Raw genomic sequence first — 18,718 nt, forward strand, 5'->3', positions numbered from 1 at the left:
CCTGGCCAGAGGGCCAAACCACAAAGACGGAACATCCCAACCCACAAAGAGGCAGCATCCCGAGTCAGGAAGAGACAGCTGTCCCAGGGCTGTGAAAGGGACACAGCATTAACAAGAGATGGAAGGGGGAATCAGACCAGGCAGATCTATTCCCCAGATGCAGCTAAAAGGAGGTACCCTGACGCTGAGTAGAGAACCCTGGGACACCATCCCTCAGAAATAAGAAGTGTATTTGCTTACTTAGCCACTCGTAACTCCTTTGGGAGGTGGATAAGAATACAAGGAGGTTAAGTAACTTAGTCAAAGTCTCAGTCCAGTAAGTGTCAGAACATGAGTTAGAGTGAAGAAGCTTGTGCTCTGGCTTCCAAACCATACCTAATCACAATCACCTAATTGTCCAACTAAACAGAGCTATAGACTGCAGCCACTGAAACAATCATATAACTTCTGTAAACAAATCCAGCCAAGAGCTAGACTGGTAAAGGCAGTTCCCCGATCACAGATGAATAACTTCAAGGAGTAAATGGTCTAGATGTTCTGAGGTGTTCATAACCATCAGTAAACACACACGATTTTCTACTAGACCACACTTAATGCCTGTGTATTCAAATGGCATCATGCTACCTACAAGTTGGCAAGAGTATCTGAATAGAGCACAGTGGTCCAGAGAATTTGAATTTCAATGGGATTAAAAGTAATATGTCATCCTTTCTGTGGAAAGTCTTTTTTGATTATAGCAATGGCATATACCTCTTTACATTCAAATAAATAACTGAAAGCTTTCAAATTATGGCACAGTATACAAAAGCATATGATTTACTTGGGATCTTATGGGCTCTCCCTACTCAACAAAATAAATTTTCATTACCCAAAACCAACTAACATTTTACAGAATACATTCTGGATAAACAATTCCAAGGTCACATAGATGCTTTTTATTTCATTAAACCCATGTTCTTTATATCGAAGAGCTGAAAAAGAAGTAGAGCTACAGCAGTGTACTTATATTTAGGTATCTCAAGTGTTCTTGACTGCTAAATCTCACAGTCTCACATACACCAATAATCCCACCATTTGCAAGACCACGTATCCCAGAATGCTTTACTGAATGGGGACAAAGGGGAATATGTAATGTATATAAACATAGGACCAGATCTTCTGATGGTTTAAATAATTGGGGCTGCACTGACTTCAGTGGAACTACATCAGTTTACAGCAGCTGATGATCTGGCCCACATAAATTACTGAAAATAATTATGCGAAGTCATGACATACGACCTCAGCTGCGATCAGCAGAGGCACACTAGCTGGACCTGCACGCAGAATTAAAACAGAGAAGGAGGAAGGAGAGGGGGCTCCTGGCAAAGTCCTTTCTGTAAGGAACTCTTTCCTTCGGAATGCACTTCCTCAACTTTGGTTCACAAAAGCCCACATCTGTCGACCTTTATGAAATGTGGCCAAGCGCATCCCTTCAGGGACGAATGGGAGTCTGAAGAAGAAAATATTGTAAGTGGGGAATTTGGTTTATCATCTTCCCTGCCTCATTACTCATTATTATATAGTATGGGTTACTATTTTTCAATACATTTTATGTTTTAAGTATTTGTCAGAGGCAGATCCTCAGCAAATGAAAGCTGACTTCAGTGGAGCTATGACAGTTTACACCAGCTGAGGATCTGTTTCTAAAGTGTACAGATGGGTGTCCCTTCTTGTTTTATATCAAAATTAGTAAAGACATGATGTAGCACATACTTTGACAAAACTGTCCAGTACCTGCTGACTCTTCTAAAAGATCTCTTTGCATATGCAATTATAATGAGATACTAAGTCCTCTTCTCATGATAACCATAAAAATTTCCACATCTTGATGTTCTGGAAGATCTATCACATAGATTTGAAATTTAAGAATTCTGTTTTGTCAACTTTACTTTGCAAGGATTCACCCCCCCCACCCCCACCCCCCCATTACTGTGCTGCACAGACATGTAATATCCCATAGTTAGCAGACAGGTCAAAAGTCATTTCCAGAATGCTTACATTCACAGGCTGTGTTAAATTTAAAAAAATAAATTATAATTTTCTCACAAGTAGCCTTTGAAAATCCAACACATTTCCTTGTTTAAAATTTCAAGATTTCTGTGTAAACTAAAATCCTGCTCTTTAAAAAACCTGACAGTCTGTTAATTCTACAGAATTTCCTTCCCATTTCACACTTAGTAAAGGATCTTATGCCTTTCTTCCTAGAGCTTCTATTTCCCCTTGCTTCCACTATATTCAGCAATAATCTCAGAGCCCTCTTGAAGTCCTCTAAGCTGGCTATGGTCACATTCTTAAATATTCTTCATATCTAAATAACTAAAACTAATAAACTCATTTGTAGTTTGGAGAAAGGTCTTTGGTTTCTTTCTCAGGCTTATTCTCAATGCCAAAAAAGAATTTCCTTTGTTTTCCATTCTTTGGTATATTTTATTATAGGCACATGGTGGTATCATCTCTGAGGCCATAGCTATACTTACAAGCGTACAGCTGTGCCGCTGCAAGAGAACTTATGTAGCCACATTATGCCAACAGGAGAGAACTCTCCCACTGACATAATAAAACCACCTCAATGCACGGTGATAGCTATATCAGCGGGAAAGCGTCTCCTACCAACATAATGCTGTACACACCGGTGCTTATGTCACCAAAACTTATGTCACTCGGGAGTGGGTGGAGGTGTTTTTTTCACATCCGAGTGACAAAAGTTTTGCCGACATAAGTGCTAGTGTAGACATGGCCTGATACAATATTCCATGTATTGGCAGCTCTATTAATGGCATCCATTAGGTTCAGTGACTTTGGAAATAATGCAGTCTCTTCTGTCAACAACAGTTAGCAACGCTTTTCTGTAGTTCTTTCTGAGAGTTAGAGCAGCATACAACCAGTGGCTATATAATGGAAGTTGCATTAAAGAGGCAAGAGCATGGCAAAATCTAGTTAACTGTTGTCACTCTTGTGTGAAGGAGTCTTGTCTGGAAGCAAAATCACCTTTTCCCCCGGCTCAAACAGGCAAGGACAGTTGGCATAAACTTTGTGAAGACTGGATTCTGGGAGGTTTAGGGGATTGGTAACGGGAGAAGAAACCTTTCACCTCTAGGTCAGTAGTTTAAATCCAGCCCAGGTTAGTAACAACTGAAAGCCTTTACCATCTGATGCCTGTTTGGTGGACTAAGTGAAATGAAAGCAGCAATGCATCACTGCAACATTAAGAAACCTAAACAACATGCCTCAGCAAATTGAAGTTGTGATCATCTGAAATTTTACTTTGAGACACTTCACATTTCTTAATATTGCAGTCTTCTGATAAAATGACAACCACCCTTACCTCCCACTTCACCTCCCCCACAAAAAATAACAAACCAGCCAACAAAAACTATCACTTACTTTCTCAGGGATTTGCTACAGGTAGCAGAAAACAACTTCTGGTTGTATCTATCTACTTATTTACACTGAGCTCATTACAAGAGTTGGACAGAAACCAGTTTTCCCATCCCATGAAAACTGTCAAGGTTTCAAAATATTTTCCCATTCTGCATCAGGACAAAACTGAGATTTCTCAAAAATTTTCACAAAGGAGAGACAGACAGACTAACCCACACCTGCATAGCTAACAGCCCACTGGTCAGGACATTCATCTGCAACATGGGAGACCCAGGTTTAAGTACCTGCTCCGCCTGATGTTTTTGGTGTTTGGTAGATCTACTACCTAGATATGAAATTCAGGAATTCTGTTCTGTCAGTTTTACTTTGCAAGGATATTTTTCCCATTATTGTGCTGTACAATGTGAAGCAGACAGGTCGAAATCCATTTCCAGAATGCTTACATTCATAGAGGGTGTTGAATTTTTCTTTTAAAAAACAAAAAAATAAAAGTCAGAATATAATTTTCTGACAGCAGCGCTTGAAAATCCAGAGTACGGACTTGAATCTATTTTTACCACATCCCAGGTGAGTACCCTAAATCCTGGACTATTAGTTATGCTGGAAGGTATGCCTCTCTCTCTCTCTTTTTAACAGTCTTTATCAGGTCAGTATAAAAACAAGCAAACAAAATACAGATACATGTAAGGATGGACAAAATTTCTCAAATGTAAAATCACAGCTTTAAAGAGTTGTACTGAGTGTTGACAGAAGCATGCCACACCAAAACTACAGCATGACATTTTCCAGAAATTGTTCATACTCTGACAAGAGTAACAAGAATTTTGCTGCTGGAAAACACTTTTATACATGTTATGGACATATAGTAAACAATAATCTCAGGGCTCGCATGTTTAAGATAAATTTAAACATGCTTACATATGATAGATCTGGAACAGGCTATAATGGAAATAAATGTGAAAGCACTAACGCACACACAGATATGTAATTTTCTTCTAGTAAAACTGATACAAACATGATACACTAATGCTCCCTTACTTCTGTCTAACCACAAATCCTCTTTTTTTCCTAAATAAGAAATTAAAATTGTGTGCTACAAAAATATTCAACAGAATTATTACATGAGAAGATAACATAATGATCTCTTGTCATAAGCTACATGCAATATTTTCCATCTCCTTCTGAGTCCGGTTTATACATATAACCTTTTAATACATATTATATTAATCAGACCTAGTTTAAAAAAATCAAGAAACTGTATGTATATGAGTGACATAGATTGGCCTAAATCCCTGGATTATACATACTAAATTGCTTAAGTAACTGTTGTCATATCTTGGGCAACCCCATAATATATTTTCCATAAATCACGTGGTTATGGTTCTGAATTTGAAGTACTACGATTATTTCTAACATTTTGAAACCTTCTTTTTGCCCTCATCAGATAATTTACATTAGAGGAAATTTAGCAACATTGTACACCTCTACATTACATATACACCTTATTCACAAGCATTAGTGTCTCTAGATCTAAAGTCTAATAGAAATAATATTTCAACTGAAGTGTTCCTAAAGCAAGAAAAACAATCATTTTGAATGTGTTTGTTAGAAAGGGAAATTTTGACACCACTCTCAAGATAGGAAGGTTATAGAGCTGAGATTCTGCTTTTAATTTATTTCAAAGCATGTTGAGGCTATTTCTGATTATGACTCCTTTTTATTAACCAAATGACAACTAAGTAACACAAACCAATGCACTCCTCAAGTGGCTATAAAGGATCAAATATGTAACATCTGCTCTGCTCCTAACAGTGGTAACTGCCTGAAAGCGATTCCAATTGTGCAGTATATGACAATACACAGCAAGCTCACTTGTAACTGATATGGGAAGCATCTAAGTCTGTATACTTTCTGCATGATAGCAAGAATGATTTATTCTCTAACAAAATTAGCTGATCTCAGATCCTCTTCTAGACATCAGCATACGGCATGACAGTTAGATGTACATTTTTTCTGCTGACAGCAAATAATAATTCACTTTCCCTGAACCACTGATTGAGAGTAAAATATCTGTAACGAAACAATTCATGTAAATTATGATAGAAATCATATAGCTGGTACACTGGTTTTGGGTCTCCCAACTTCATACCGTACTGCAACATTTAGCACAGAAATAAAAAAACATAAGCATCCTTTATTTGTGTTTGCTTACAGGATTGTGTGGTAAAAAAGAATCTTCTCAAGGAATTAATCAAAAGATAGCACCGCCCCCAAAATTTTAAAACCACATGATAGTCTAAGACACACTGCAGACGTTTCTGAATTATGCTCAGCATGCCTAAGGAAGGTAAGTAGGCAGCATGAAAAGTTTGGAACAGAGGAAAGGATCTGCCCTAATGTAGTTAACTGTATGTGAGTTTACACCAACCCACCCCAGAACAGCCAATAGCCTGGTGGTTAGGACACACACCTTTGATGTGAGACGCTGCTCTGTCCAGTTCAGAGTAAGCACATCCCAGGTGAGTGCCCTAATCACCAGGCTACTGCCTATTCTAATGTCTTCCTCAGTCTCTCCTTCTGGAACTGTTCTGCTTTGTGTAAATAATTACAGTAACTATTCATAGAGCCAGAGAGAGAGACTGGGACCGATTCTGGGGTAAATGAAGGCTGTGACATAACTGCACATTTTATTTGGGATGAATTTTGAGGATGCTAAAAGGTAAAGGGAATAATGCTTGAAGTGTGCCCAGGAGCAGGCTTGGCACACTTTTACCTATTAATAAACTGACCCTCAAGGAAAGTTTCTCTAAATGCAGAGAGCGCTGCACAAACTGGCAGAAAGAGTACACTCACTAGCAATCCTGATTCATAAGCACTTACAAACTACAAGAGGCAGAAGGCTGAAGCATGTACCAATAAAAGAGAGTGCAAATACATGGACATCTGGAGACTCTCCTGGTTCTAAAGTTAAATTTGGAGATGGTTCATTAGAGTGTCTATGTTTGGCTTTTAATAGAAGGGAGCAAAAACTAGATGCTAGTTACATATCTGTTAGTGGAACTGAAACTCAAGTTTGAGAGCTGGGAAAAGTGGCAGATGAACTGGGAAAGCTTGGAGAAGAAACAAAGAAAATTGCTACCCTCCATCCTCAAACTGAAATGCTAATTACAGATAATACAGAGCCAAGATAGATAGTAGAATTAGAGAATGTACATAAGTATTGTAATTTAAGCTTAGTAAATTTCTTAAGACTTGGAAAGAATGGGTCTACTATTAGAGGGGACCTCTCAAACTGCTTACACAATATTTGAAAGAAGTCTTTAAAAGTTTCTAAAGATGGCATTCATTACATTCTGATGGCTTTTTTCTTGCAATTTGGAGTTATCCACAGCTGAATGAGTCTGATGCTGAGAAATTGGAAGATTTTTACCACCATATATTACAGCGCAAAACCAACAGACGTATAATGTTTAGGAAAAAAAAAAAGCCACAGACAGAATTGAGCACAAGGGTGCTCTACTGGTCACATTTGTATTTCAGCGTAACACCTGAATAAATAATGAAAACAGTGTCAAAGAAGGAAATTTAGGATCCTGCATCCCTGCTTGCATCAGGTTAGGATTGTATCATTTATTAATTTTCATAATCATAAAAAGATTTATCAGAAGCTTTATATGAAATGCTCGACAAACTGGGAATTATAAATGTACAGAAGAAACAAGCACTTACTAGCACTTTAATGGCCAATAAATTGGTAACTTGTCTAGTGATTAATCCTTCCACTTCTCATCAAATCTGACATACGGCTAAACTGTGCCTGGTAGACAGAGCCACAGTAAGGGCAGTGCAGAGCTATAACATACCAGGGGAGGCACAAAAAAGCACTCCTTGTCCTGTAAGAGGATCAGTGTTATAGGGTGCAGCCTTCCCTCCAGTGCAGGCTGATGGAAGGGAAGATGGGTATATGGCCCTATAATGCCAAGGCTCCTAGACCCCAAGTGAACATTGATGAATGCATAGCTAGAAATTAGTCTGGCTCGCCTGTGTTTTAGTATTATTTAAATAGGTATTAGATTCATAAAAATGTGTTTAGGCTTTATGAAATGCTTGTAGGATGCTGCATGTATTAATCTCATGTAACATCTGTACCTCATGTTATAAGGTTATACTGGGTGTTTGCACTGTAAGCCTCTGTAGCTGTGTAACGCATCAAGCAGGAAAGAAGCATTAAATTAAAGTAACGGCAGGCTTCCTACAGAAGATGCTAGGTCCTGCACAAAAGAAGGCCCTGTGAAGTCCCAGGGTGCACTCTGGGACTGTGGGACCACTGTGCCCCCTTAAATCTCTCCAGCCTGGGCTGTCTTTCACAGCAGATTTGACACACACTGCATACAAACTCACTGGTAAAGATAAACAGTTAAACAAATTTATTGACTATGAAAGATTTTAAGTGATATTAAGTGATAGGCAAAAAATCAGAGTTAGTTACCAAAAGAAAATAAAACATAAGCATGCAGTCTAAACTCTCAACCCTATTAGGCTGGGCAACATCTAGATTAAGCAGTTTTCCTCACCCCACAGGATATTGGAGTCCATAGTATCCAGATTTCATCTTTGAAATCTGGGCCAATCCCCTCAGTTGGCGTTTCAGAGTGTCCTTATTGCTTGCAGCGTCGGTGGAAGCAAGAGAAAAGCCCAGCATGTGGCCACTGTGTTCTGTTTTATAACCTCAGGCCCATGTGCTTGGGAAGCACAAGTCAAGGCATGTCTGGGGGCATTGCTGAGTCCCCAGGCAAGGTTGAGTAATTCCCCTGGTGTGGCCTTATACAGGTGAGTCATTGAATTGTACCTCCCTTGCTGGACAATGGTTCATGATGGATCATTTGAAACCATGCCTGGGTGTTGGTTACTTTCCTTGCTGTTGCCTCTGGGGAGCTAATATCTGGCTGATTCCCCAGCTTACAGAATGTTTTAGTGACAACCATACAACACAATTCTCATAACTTCATATGCATTAATGATATGCATATATGGATAGAGAAATGACTTTCAGCAGATCATAACCTTTCCCCTGATTCCCCAATGAGTTTGTGCTTCTCAGGCCAGTTCCTCATGGCATCACTCACAGAATCAGCATCACTGGCTGGTCCCCAGGAGATCAGGATGGGGGAAATTGTCTTTAAATTGTCATGGCAGCACAGAATGTAACCTGTTACATTCCCTCCCACCCCACCCATACACACCCCTCCCACCCCACCACACAGATGGAGAACAGGATCTGCAGCCCAGTGGGCATTTCCAATTCAAACTGAAGTGAAAGAGTTACACCGAAAGGCAAAATTCAATTATTTGTATCCCTAATTGCTTTCCCTCTTTTACTGTACAAAGCATGCTTTATATGCAAGATCACAATTATATGAGAATGAGGAATATGTGGGGTTACAGTACGCTCCCTCAAGGTATAGAATGTCACAGACCCATTGAAACCAACTAAACCATTGTGAAACATCAAAGGACAGACTCTGCTGACTGCTCCCCAACACGCCCATGAACAGGAGACCTGCAGGTGGACTTGTCCCATCAGCTTGAATGCTGGCGGAAGGGAATAAAAAGCCCTGACAAAAAGGAACTGATGATCTCTATGCTGTTTGAAGTCTGATGGGCAAATATCTCTAAGCATAAGCAAGCGTTCCCCAATGCTTGGCCTGGGTTAGCCCTAGAGAAATCACAGAGCTTGCATATTACAGCAGCTTCTATTACTTTCTGGGACCTAGACTGTATCTTGTGTGTGTGTGTGTGTGTATGTTTACCTGCTTTAATCTTGTAAATAACTCATTTCTTAGTTAATAAATCTTTAGTTAGTTTATTATAGGATTGGATACAAGCGTCATCTTTGGTGTAGAAGCTACGGTGCAGCTGACCTGGGGTAAGTGACTGCTCCTTTGGGACTGTGAGTAATCTGAATATTGTTGTGATTTTTGTTTTAAGGGACTATCTAACACAAAGGCAAGCTTGCGTGGGTGGTAAGATAAACCAGAGTACCCAAGGGGACTGTCTGTGACTCCCTGGTTAGGCTATTATAGTGCCTGAGAAGCTCATGCTTGATACTTTGTTGGTGAAATCTAAGTAGAGAACACTCAGCCAATTTGGGATTTCTGCCCTGCTTCTTCAGTTTGCCCTGAGGGTTGATACTCATGCTCGTGAGCCACTCCAGACAGCTTGACAGGCCCCACTACCTCCTCTGTGACCCTCCCCAACCTAAGGGTGTGGTCCCTGTGCTCCATTCTCTACAAGTGTGCCTGGCTCTTATGCAGGTTAAGCATGGACGATGGAAGTAGGAGGAACTCCTTTTACCCTCCTTGTCACTGCAGACCTGTATAAAGAAGCAGGCAGAATCTGGACCAATTAGTGGGTTAAAAAGCTGCTGAAAACTGAACGAATTTTATTGTTCCTATTGCATCGTTTCACATTTTGGTTCTTCTTAGATATAGAAAATGAACTGCTAATCTTTAACGCTTCAATATCATGGGGAAAGGGGGAGAAGAAAAGGGAAAATACTTTACTTGTTTACATGAGATTTGGCAAGTTATGTTGTCATATCTTTGAGAATGCTACACAGATTTTAAGACATGCACACTGTTTCCTTGTATAGCTATCATTGGTATGTTAAAGCAGCAGCAGAAGAAAGCTTATCAATAGTGGGGTTGTTTTTTTTTTTGACATAGTGGCTATTAAACAGGAACCTTTAATAAAAAAATTTTTTTTAAAAGGGATTATTCCCAGCCATTTCTATTTCACCTTATTAATTCCACAATTAAGTGCAAACACCAACTTGAAATCCACAGAGCTATCCTTTTTCAGTATTCTTGTACTATATTCATGACTTAAAATAGTATTCAATGGGTCAATGTTTTTATTTCTGACATCACTGTGCAGTTTAATCACCTTGCTGGTAAAACTCAACAAACTTTCACCAAAGCATGAAAAATACATGGAAATTTCTGTTACCAAGAGGGAAAAGTATCAAAGCACAGAGACGAACCACTTACTGTGAACTCACAGTAGCACTTAACTGTGACCTCTTGCAAGGCCTTTAGGTCAAGTGTAACAAAGAGCAAAGCACTGAATGCTCATTTCTATGTGCTGCACAAGGGCCCATTCCTGCAAAGATTTGTGCACACTAGCTTACTCATGCGAGTAGGACTATTAATGTCAGTGTAAAGTTACTCATAGATGTAAATCCTTACAGTATATAATCCCTCCAAACGTAGAGCCTGATCCTGTAAGGATTTACATCCATGAGTAACTTTACACTGACATTAACAGGCCTACACACACATACTTACTTTTTTAAATAATCCTGTCTCTGAATCTGAACAGTTGTTTTTCTTACCTGAAGTCTAGTGTTCATTTCCAAAAAGTAGAAACTCTTCTTGGTGTCCACAAGGAATTCCACAGTTCCAGCAGAGGAATATTTTACTGCTTTGGCAAGAGCTACTGCTTGTTCTCCCATTGCTCTTCGTGTCTCAGGGTCCAGAAAAGTGCTACAAATGCAGAAAAATTGCCTCTCTTTAGTTAGAAAAACATAATTTTATTCTTTTCTTAAGCTACACACAAAAGAGGGCCAAAAAAAAAAACCACAACATGTAAAATAAAAAGGACATCATTTCTGGTCAATCAAATGTACTATATTATATCTCTACTATTGAATAAACACAATAAGGGCTTATTTACACTGGGAGTTATTCTGGAAGAGCTTTTCCTGATTAACTCCCTCCATAGACACTCTTATTATGGAATAAGAGTGTCTTATTCTGAATTAGTTTTAACCATACAGGGAGTTAATATTATGCTTTAAATTCACACCCTATATTACTCCAAATTAATTTTCCTTAAACTTGCCAACAGACTACTAATCTCTGTACTTCCATCCATGCTCAGAAGGTTAGCACATCTTTAGAACGAAGAGATTATTTCATTCTAAATTCCTTTAAAAAATAAAGATTAAATGCAACATTCAGCAATCTTGGTAACCAGTATTAATGCATTTCAGTATTAAAAGTACCTTCAAGACAAATTAAAGGAAAATACTTTGAAGATATAAATTAAATCAATATACACATTGTATAACACTGAGATCTTTAAAATAATATAACCTAAAAAGCCATCAGTTATTTGGAAAGCACATCTAAATTATTAAAAATCAACATTAAAGAAAATTCTGGACAATTATGAAGCCTGCAGACAATAGCTACATTGTGGAAATATTAATGCCTAGATAAATTAGAGCAAACCCTATGGTTGTGGTTGTCTTATTTTCCGCATCTGTTTGAAATACAATTAATGTGGCTGTTTCATAGCTATGTACTCTGTAATCCAAGTTATGATAAACTTTGGAAGTTCATAAGGCCTGAATGAGAATCTGTACTGTGTTTTGTTTTTGTTTTCATTTGACTTTCTTGTATGCAGGCAAAGTTATGATGAAAGAAAACTAGGACATGCACATATTGACTCATAACCAATGACAGTTTGCAGCTTCCACCTTCAGATCCTAAATCTCTCTCTCAACTTTACCCTTAAACTGCAAATTTTAGTTTTGTGGCTTTCTGATTTTGATTCATTCCCTTCAACACAGCATGGTCACCATTCAGCATTGTTCTTCTGCCCCAAAGTGCAGCTCAGCTACTCCCCCAGGAGCCATTGTTAAGACTGCTCCCCAACAGTCAAGCTTCCTCACACCAGGAAACTAACCATGTCACCTCCAAGAGGCCACTGAATTTACAAACTCAAGAAAACATATATCCTGATGATTCCTCTCCACTACACAACAAGTTCAGATTTAGATTAACCTATCCAGCTAGGGAAACTTTTGTGGCTTTTACCAAAGCTAAGGAAAGTTTTTCTCTAGGAGATGCTGAACCTTGTACATGATCTTAAATAAAAGATCACATTTGTCCCTTACTAGAAACAACAGTAAGCAAAAATATATATTACACCCTTGTTGCAATTTATTTTAGGAACATGTCAACCACAATCAAGCAAATAAAATAGAAAAAAAGATAGAGAATCAGTTTTGGCCCACACCAGGCCACTTTTAAGAATGTTTTTGCTTTAAGTCATTTTTAAGATCTTTGCTTATAGACAGTTGGATAAAAAAAAAAAGTGCATGATGCCTAGAAGAAGTAGTAGTCAGCCAATTCCAACACTGAGTTTTGTGCATCTGTGGCTTGTCTTACTGAATTAGGCCCCACCCCTGCAAAGAGAACCACACAGGAGGAACCCTGTAGTTGCTTGGAGCCCCAGTGAAGTCAATGGGGTGCCACATGACCACACAGAAGTGGCTAGACAGAGTCAAATGCTGGATCAGGGCCTTAGTTTACAGTATTTCCTATGACTTTTAATTGAAAGGAAAATGTTTAGAAGATGAATGATCAGCAAGTTTGTGCAAGAAAATGAGTTATATTGGATTCAAGCAAAAGAAAAGTGGGGTAAGATTTTGGACAAACCAGAGACAATGGGGAGACCATTCCTTTATAGGTAAAATGCTAGTTTGGCCTCTGTCCTTCATAGAGTGGTAATATATGGGTTCTTATGGACAATAAACCAGAGACTTTTGGCATGTTAAAAGAAGCTCTCTAAATTTAGGGAAAAAAGACCCTCTTTGCTGGATACATATAACAAAAGAATCTGAAAACAAAATGTCTGATTTCAGAAAAGGTATCAGTCTTTGCTCTAACACTTCTGATGAGATCACAGGAAACAAAGGGATGAGGAAAGCAATGAACACATCTTACCAGGGCATGGTTATGAACTGGTAATATAAAGAGATGGGGGTCTATTATTCTGATTCAGTAACAGAATAATGCATAGCAACAAGTTAAGTAAAAAGCTATAATTCAATAAAGGGTCTTCTGTTGATGTCATCAATCATGGAGCACAGTTTGAATGGTTTATGAAGAGCAGTACATTTCTAATTTGGAATTATAGCCTTGGTATCCCTTTTCAAGAACAAGCATTATTATTTCTCATATGGATAAAAGGACAGTACTACAGTAATATCTTCCTGTATTTTCTAAATGTATGTCTGAGGTCTCTCTCTCTGCCTCCTGCGGCAGCAGAAGAATGGAACAGAAGTGTCACACTGCTAAACTTGATCTCTGCCATGTGGTTAAGCTTTATACACTAAAATGACTGGATTATCTCTGCAATCAGCTAGGTTAATTAACTGAGGTTTTCCTATTCCCTTCTGTGCCTTTACTTTTTACGTACATTGTTTCTCTCCCTTTTAAACAATTCACTCCCTCCTCTCAATACACCCTAAACAGCCCCTTTTCCAACCTAATCACATACCACTTAAAAATGAAACATTTTAAACTTGACTTCAACTCCTTCTCCACCTCATATACCTGTTACTCTCTGAACTAAATAGTTCCTCTGGCAGCATAAAGGCTGCAGAATAAAAAGACTTCACAAGATAAAAGCATCAAGAAGAGAAAATATGGTCAGATGTGACATTTGTTATGAGACCTTCTTCAAGCTATTGTGCAGCCAATTAAAGACAATACAATTGACTTGTTTTATTGTTTCTACAGCCTCAGGGATGGACACATGGGCTAAATATTACTCCCTATCCCAATAGCATCTCTGTTCATCAATGCAACTTTAATACAAAATATTCCTGCTCCCTTCATCCAGATATAAAGCCGATTACTTTTGAGAATTGAGGAGCACTGTTTCATCTGAAACATAGTTTTATGCCGCAGCTACACTAAAATGTCAATGAGAATTCCCTTCTTCGATGATGCCATGGAGTTTGGAAGTTACAGTCATTTTTTAAATTTCAAGTTCAGTTTGTAACACACTACAGCAGTCTCCATGTTTCAAAATTATTGTTATTGTTATTTGTATTACCATACCACCTAGTATTCCTAGTTGTGGACTAGAACCCCACCGGATTACCATTCTGTCCTTAGCAGCTTCGCTACCATGAGATCCGAAGCAATCAAATCCCATGGGTGAAAGAAAGTCAGGTTCTTGAATGGGAGGCCTTTGAGGAACACACATGTTGCAAGAAGTGACAATGATTAATCAAGGTAACACTTTTTCCTCTGAGTCTGTGCTCAACCGTATTATGTTATGTGATATCCTACACTTAAAATTACTATCAGATCAGATAGATACATGTAGCATTTAGAACCTTGATTTTGTAAGTGATGGGGAAAGTTGGTTCTACAGCCATAATCAAATTTTAACTCAAGTAACTTAAAATGATCCTAAATGCCCATTGGATGTGATCATCACACCCTAAATTGTTGTACAATGTTGTTCTGCACTACTGAACAATTGCAAGTTCAGACCTAAACGTGGTTGCATTTCATAGATAATTAAATGCAGTTTAGGGCATCCTCCTGATTTTGAATAATCCAAGTTTTTCCACTTTCTCCCTCCACCCCTCCAATATTCTTTCTAGTGAACACCTTTGCAGCATGTTATAAGATGGTGTATTAGAGAGCTTTTAGAACCAATCCTGTGAAGAGCTAATGTGCCTCAACTCTTACTAAAATCAATGGAGCTAAGACATTGAGCAGCTGAAGGTACTGGACTCCTAATTACTACAAGTCATTAATTTGATTGGGACTTGCTATGGAGTGAGGTACTACTCAACACTTGAGTACCAGGGTGAGATTCTGCCATCCTATCAATTAACGCAGCAATCAAACATCTTCAGGAACAGTGAGTTTGAAACTTCATTTGGCTTCTGTACTCACTGGTAGGAGGCTATCACAAAAGGAGAAAATATCTGTGCGTATGTCTAAAATACTTGACCAGTACTCTTAGTATCTATTTTATACAAGATTATGAATAAAAACTGTAATAACTTGATATAGAATGAACATTGTGAAGCTAGATCAGAATATTGCGATGCTAAATTCTGAATCAGAATTACATTAGTTACTTAAACACTACTACTTGTGTTTACAGTGTTTTTTAATGGACGAAAAATTGTTCATATTTGTACAGTATGTAAAAGTAGCAGCTTTCCAAAGCGTAATCAATGCTCATAAAAAAGTACATGGAGAGAAGTTTATACTCACCTTGGTGCCTCTTCCACAACCTTTTGATTTCTTCTTTGAATGGAGCACTCTCTTTCATTCAGCCACAAAGCATTGTCATGCTTATCTGCCAAAACCTAGCAGAATATGTTGCTATTAACAAAGGAGTGCATATATTTGGCCTTTTTATATCCCACTATCAGATACCTGTGCTGTCATCTGTGTGCCACAGATTTCATTACATAGAGTTCAAATGTAAATGTTTCACCAAATTAAACATAAAAAAGAAGCACTCTAGCAAAGCCTGCTGAAAACAGAAATGAACATTTCCTTTCTAGAAAATTAGCTGTATTATAAATATAGGGAGAATATTATTTCAAACTCTAAACATAGTAATTATCTTTTTTCTAAAATCTCTACTACTTATTTTTTATTTAATTGTATTTATGAAGGATATGTGGGGGAAAGCTCCAATCATTTCAAACATTGTGAGAAATACAAAAATGAAGTTTATTAAATAAAAGAAGCTGAAAATCAATGGAGACAAAATTATATTGTAAGCTCCTAAAATAGTATTGCAAACATAAGTATACTGTTAACAATAGGTTAACAATAGCTTGTATCAACAAAAAGGGAGTAAAATCTCAAAAGATGTCAAATTTAGCTATTGATCTATGGATGAAAAGCTTTCAGAAACAGTTACTAATGGAGCCTACTCAATGGGTTAATCATAATACAGTGCCCCTCAAATGGCAGACAAGTGTTCAGAAACATCGTAACAACAAGGAGTCCGGTGGCACCTTAAAGAATAACAGATTTATTTGGGCATAAGCTTTCGTGGGTAAAAAAAAAAAAAGTGGTCTCTTGGCAAAAGCGAGGAGGAAAGAATGAGATTTGCAATGTAACATCCAGATTTCTCCAACAATTCAGATGAAAATTTAACTGGTTGTTTCAAGGAGCCTTCCCAAGCAGCTGAAGCTACTGCCATGGGAGGCAAGTTTGTAGAAATTTTGGTGGTGCCCAGAACCCACCCCCCAACTCTGCTCACCCAACTCCGCCCCCTCAAACTCCGCCTCCACCTGCCTAAGGCTCTGGCGGGGGGGGTTTCACGGGGGAGGCCTGGGGTGCAGGTCCTGGGCTGGGGATTAGGGTGCAGGAGGGGTGCTGGCCTTGGGAAGGAGTTTGGGTACTGGGTGCAGGCTCCGGGCTAGGGCATGGAGTGGGTGTGCAGGAGGGGGTGAGGGCTGCAGGCTTTGGGATGGAGTTTGGATGCTGGATGCAGGCTCCGGGCTGGGTGTGCAGGAGGGGTGAGGGCTGCAGGCTTTGGGATGGAGTTTGGGTGCAGGCTCTGGGCTGGTGGTGGGGGTGTAGGAAGGGGTGAGGGGTGCAGGCTCTGGGCTGGTGGTTCTGGAGGGAGTTTGGGTGCTGGGTGCAGGCTCTGGGCTGGGGCAGGGGGTGGGTGTGCAGGAGGGGGTGAGGGGTGCAGGCTTTGGGACAGAGTTTGGGTGCAGGCTCGGCTGGGGGTGGGGGTGTAGGAAGGGGGAGGTGGTGCACGCTGGGGCAGAGGATCAGGCTGCAGGGGAATGAGGGTTGGGGCTGAGGATGAGGGGTTCATGATGCAGGGGGGAGGGCTCAGAGCTGGGGCAGAGGCTCAAGGGTGCGGGGGGATGAGGGCTCTGGCTGGGGCAGAGGATTAGGGTGCAGGGGGATGAGGGCTCTGGCTGGGGATGAGGGGTTTGGGGCGCTGGAGAGGCTCAGGGCTAGGACAGAAGAGCTGCGTAAGGGCAGCCTGCCTTGCCATTAGCGAATGGCAAGCACTAGGACCCTGGGGCAGCAGACAGCAGTTCTGCCAGGAGCCGATCTGCGAGCAGGCAGGGACACAGCGGAGGGGGGACGCAGGGGGAGGGGTGGAAGGCGGAGGCCGGGACCCGCCCCAGGCAGGGATGCAGCGGGGCGGGGCGGTAGGGGGAGACCTGCGGGGGCCGGGGCCAGGGCCAGGGCCTGATCCAGGCAGAGCCGGGGGAGAAACCCAGCTCCAAATATTGCTGGAGCAGGGCACCCGGCCCTGAATATTCCTGGAGCCCGGGCACCTCGAGCCCATATAACTCGCCACCTATGGCTACTGCAGTCCCTGCAACCTTAGTATATTGAAGAGCAAGGCATAGGATGAAGAGTCTGAGTCCTATTTCACACATCCAGACTGGAGAAGCGTGCAGGCCAGCAGGATAGGACTGTCAATTGATCACGAGCTTTTCAAACTGTCAGAAGAAAGGAAAATATAGGCAATCCTAGTCTGAGCACAATCCTCTCGTTCATACTCAGGCCATCCTCACTCCTTAATGATTCCTTTGGCTTTTCCCAACTTTATATCTTATTTCATGCTGCTCCCTATTCTTGAAGCAATTCCCCCCTTTTCATGTACTAAGCATACTTTCCTCTCCTACAAACCTTTTTCCACTAGCCTTCCCGCTCTGATTTACAATTGTCTGTGCCAGTCCTCATGCCCCATCCTTTAAAAGTGCAGTTCTGAACTCAAAATTGACTAGATAAAAATAGTACCATCTTACTCAAAAACCTGTGTGAACTCATCCCATTCTGCTTACTTTAGCAAAAAAAAGTTTTAACAACTTGTTCCTTTTAGCACCACAGAGTAATAGACCTGAGAGTGAACTAGATTCCATTACAGCTCATGCATCAACACAAAATGGTTATCTAATGTGGAAATAACCCAGGCAAATAAGACAAAAGTCTGAGTTTTGATTTCAGTGGGACTACTTATGTGTTTAAAGTTAATCATATGTTAAAGTGCTTTGCTGGATCATGGCCAGATCAGCTACTTGCAGCATCAAACTCTAGATTTTCATAGGAATCCTTAGGGGATAGAGGTGAGGCTGGAGCATAATTTGTCCCCACTTAACCTGTGGAACTTGGGGGATCCCCAGGAGAAATCCACATAGGTGCCTTTTGCTTTTGTGCTGGTGCTTGATCCCACCGCTTCCCAATGACCCTGGAGAGCACAAATGCTGCTAGAGCAGGGGTAGGCAACCTATGGCATGCATGCCAAAGGCAGCAGACAAGCTGATTTTCAGTGGCAGTCACACTTCCCGGGTCCTGGCCACTGCTCTGGGGGCTCTGCATTTTAATTTAATTTTAAATGAAGCTTCTTAAACATTTTAAAAACCTTATTTACTTTACATACAACAATAGTTTAGTTATATATTATAGACTTATAGAAAGAGACCTTC

The 18,718-nt window shown here is 40.1% G+C and overlaps 1 protein-coding gene across 5 annotated transcripts in view; it reads right to left on the reverse strand.

Annotated features, from left to right (window-relative positions):
* Positions 1 to 18,718, reverse strand: part of PCCA (propionyl-CoA carboxylase subunit alpha) — a 477,837-nt gene that overhangs the window by 284,013 nt on the left and 175,106 nt on the right. For all 5 annotated transcript variants that reach the window (XM_075061511.1, XM_075061508.1, XM_075061510.1 and 2 more), the window contains 2 exons: positions 15,516 to 15,610; positions 10,814 to 10,964 (listed from right to left, as the gene is read on the reverse strand). In XM_075061511.1, the coding sequence (XP_074917612.1) occupies positions 10,814 to 10,964; positions 15,516 to 15,610 (246 nt within the window). The remainder of the gene's footprint in view (positions 1 to 10,813; positions 10,965 to 15,515; positions 15,611 to 18,718) is intronic.

This window comes from Chelonoidis abingdonii, chromosome 1, assembly GCF_003597395.2.
Source record: "Chelonoidis abingdonii isolate Lonesome George chromosome 1, CheloAbing_2.0, whole genome shotgun sequence".
Taxonomy (NCBI): Eukaryota; Metazoa; Chordata; order Testudines; family Testudinidae; genus Chelonoidis; species Chelonoidis abingdonii.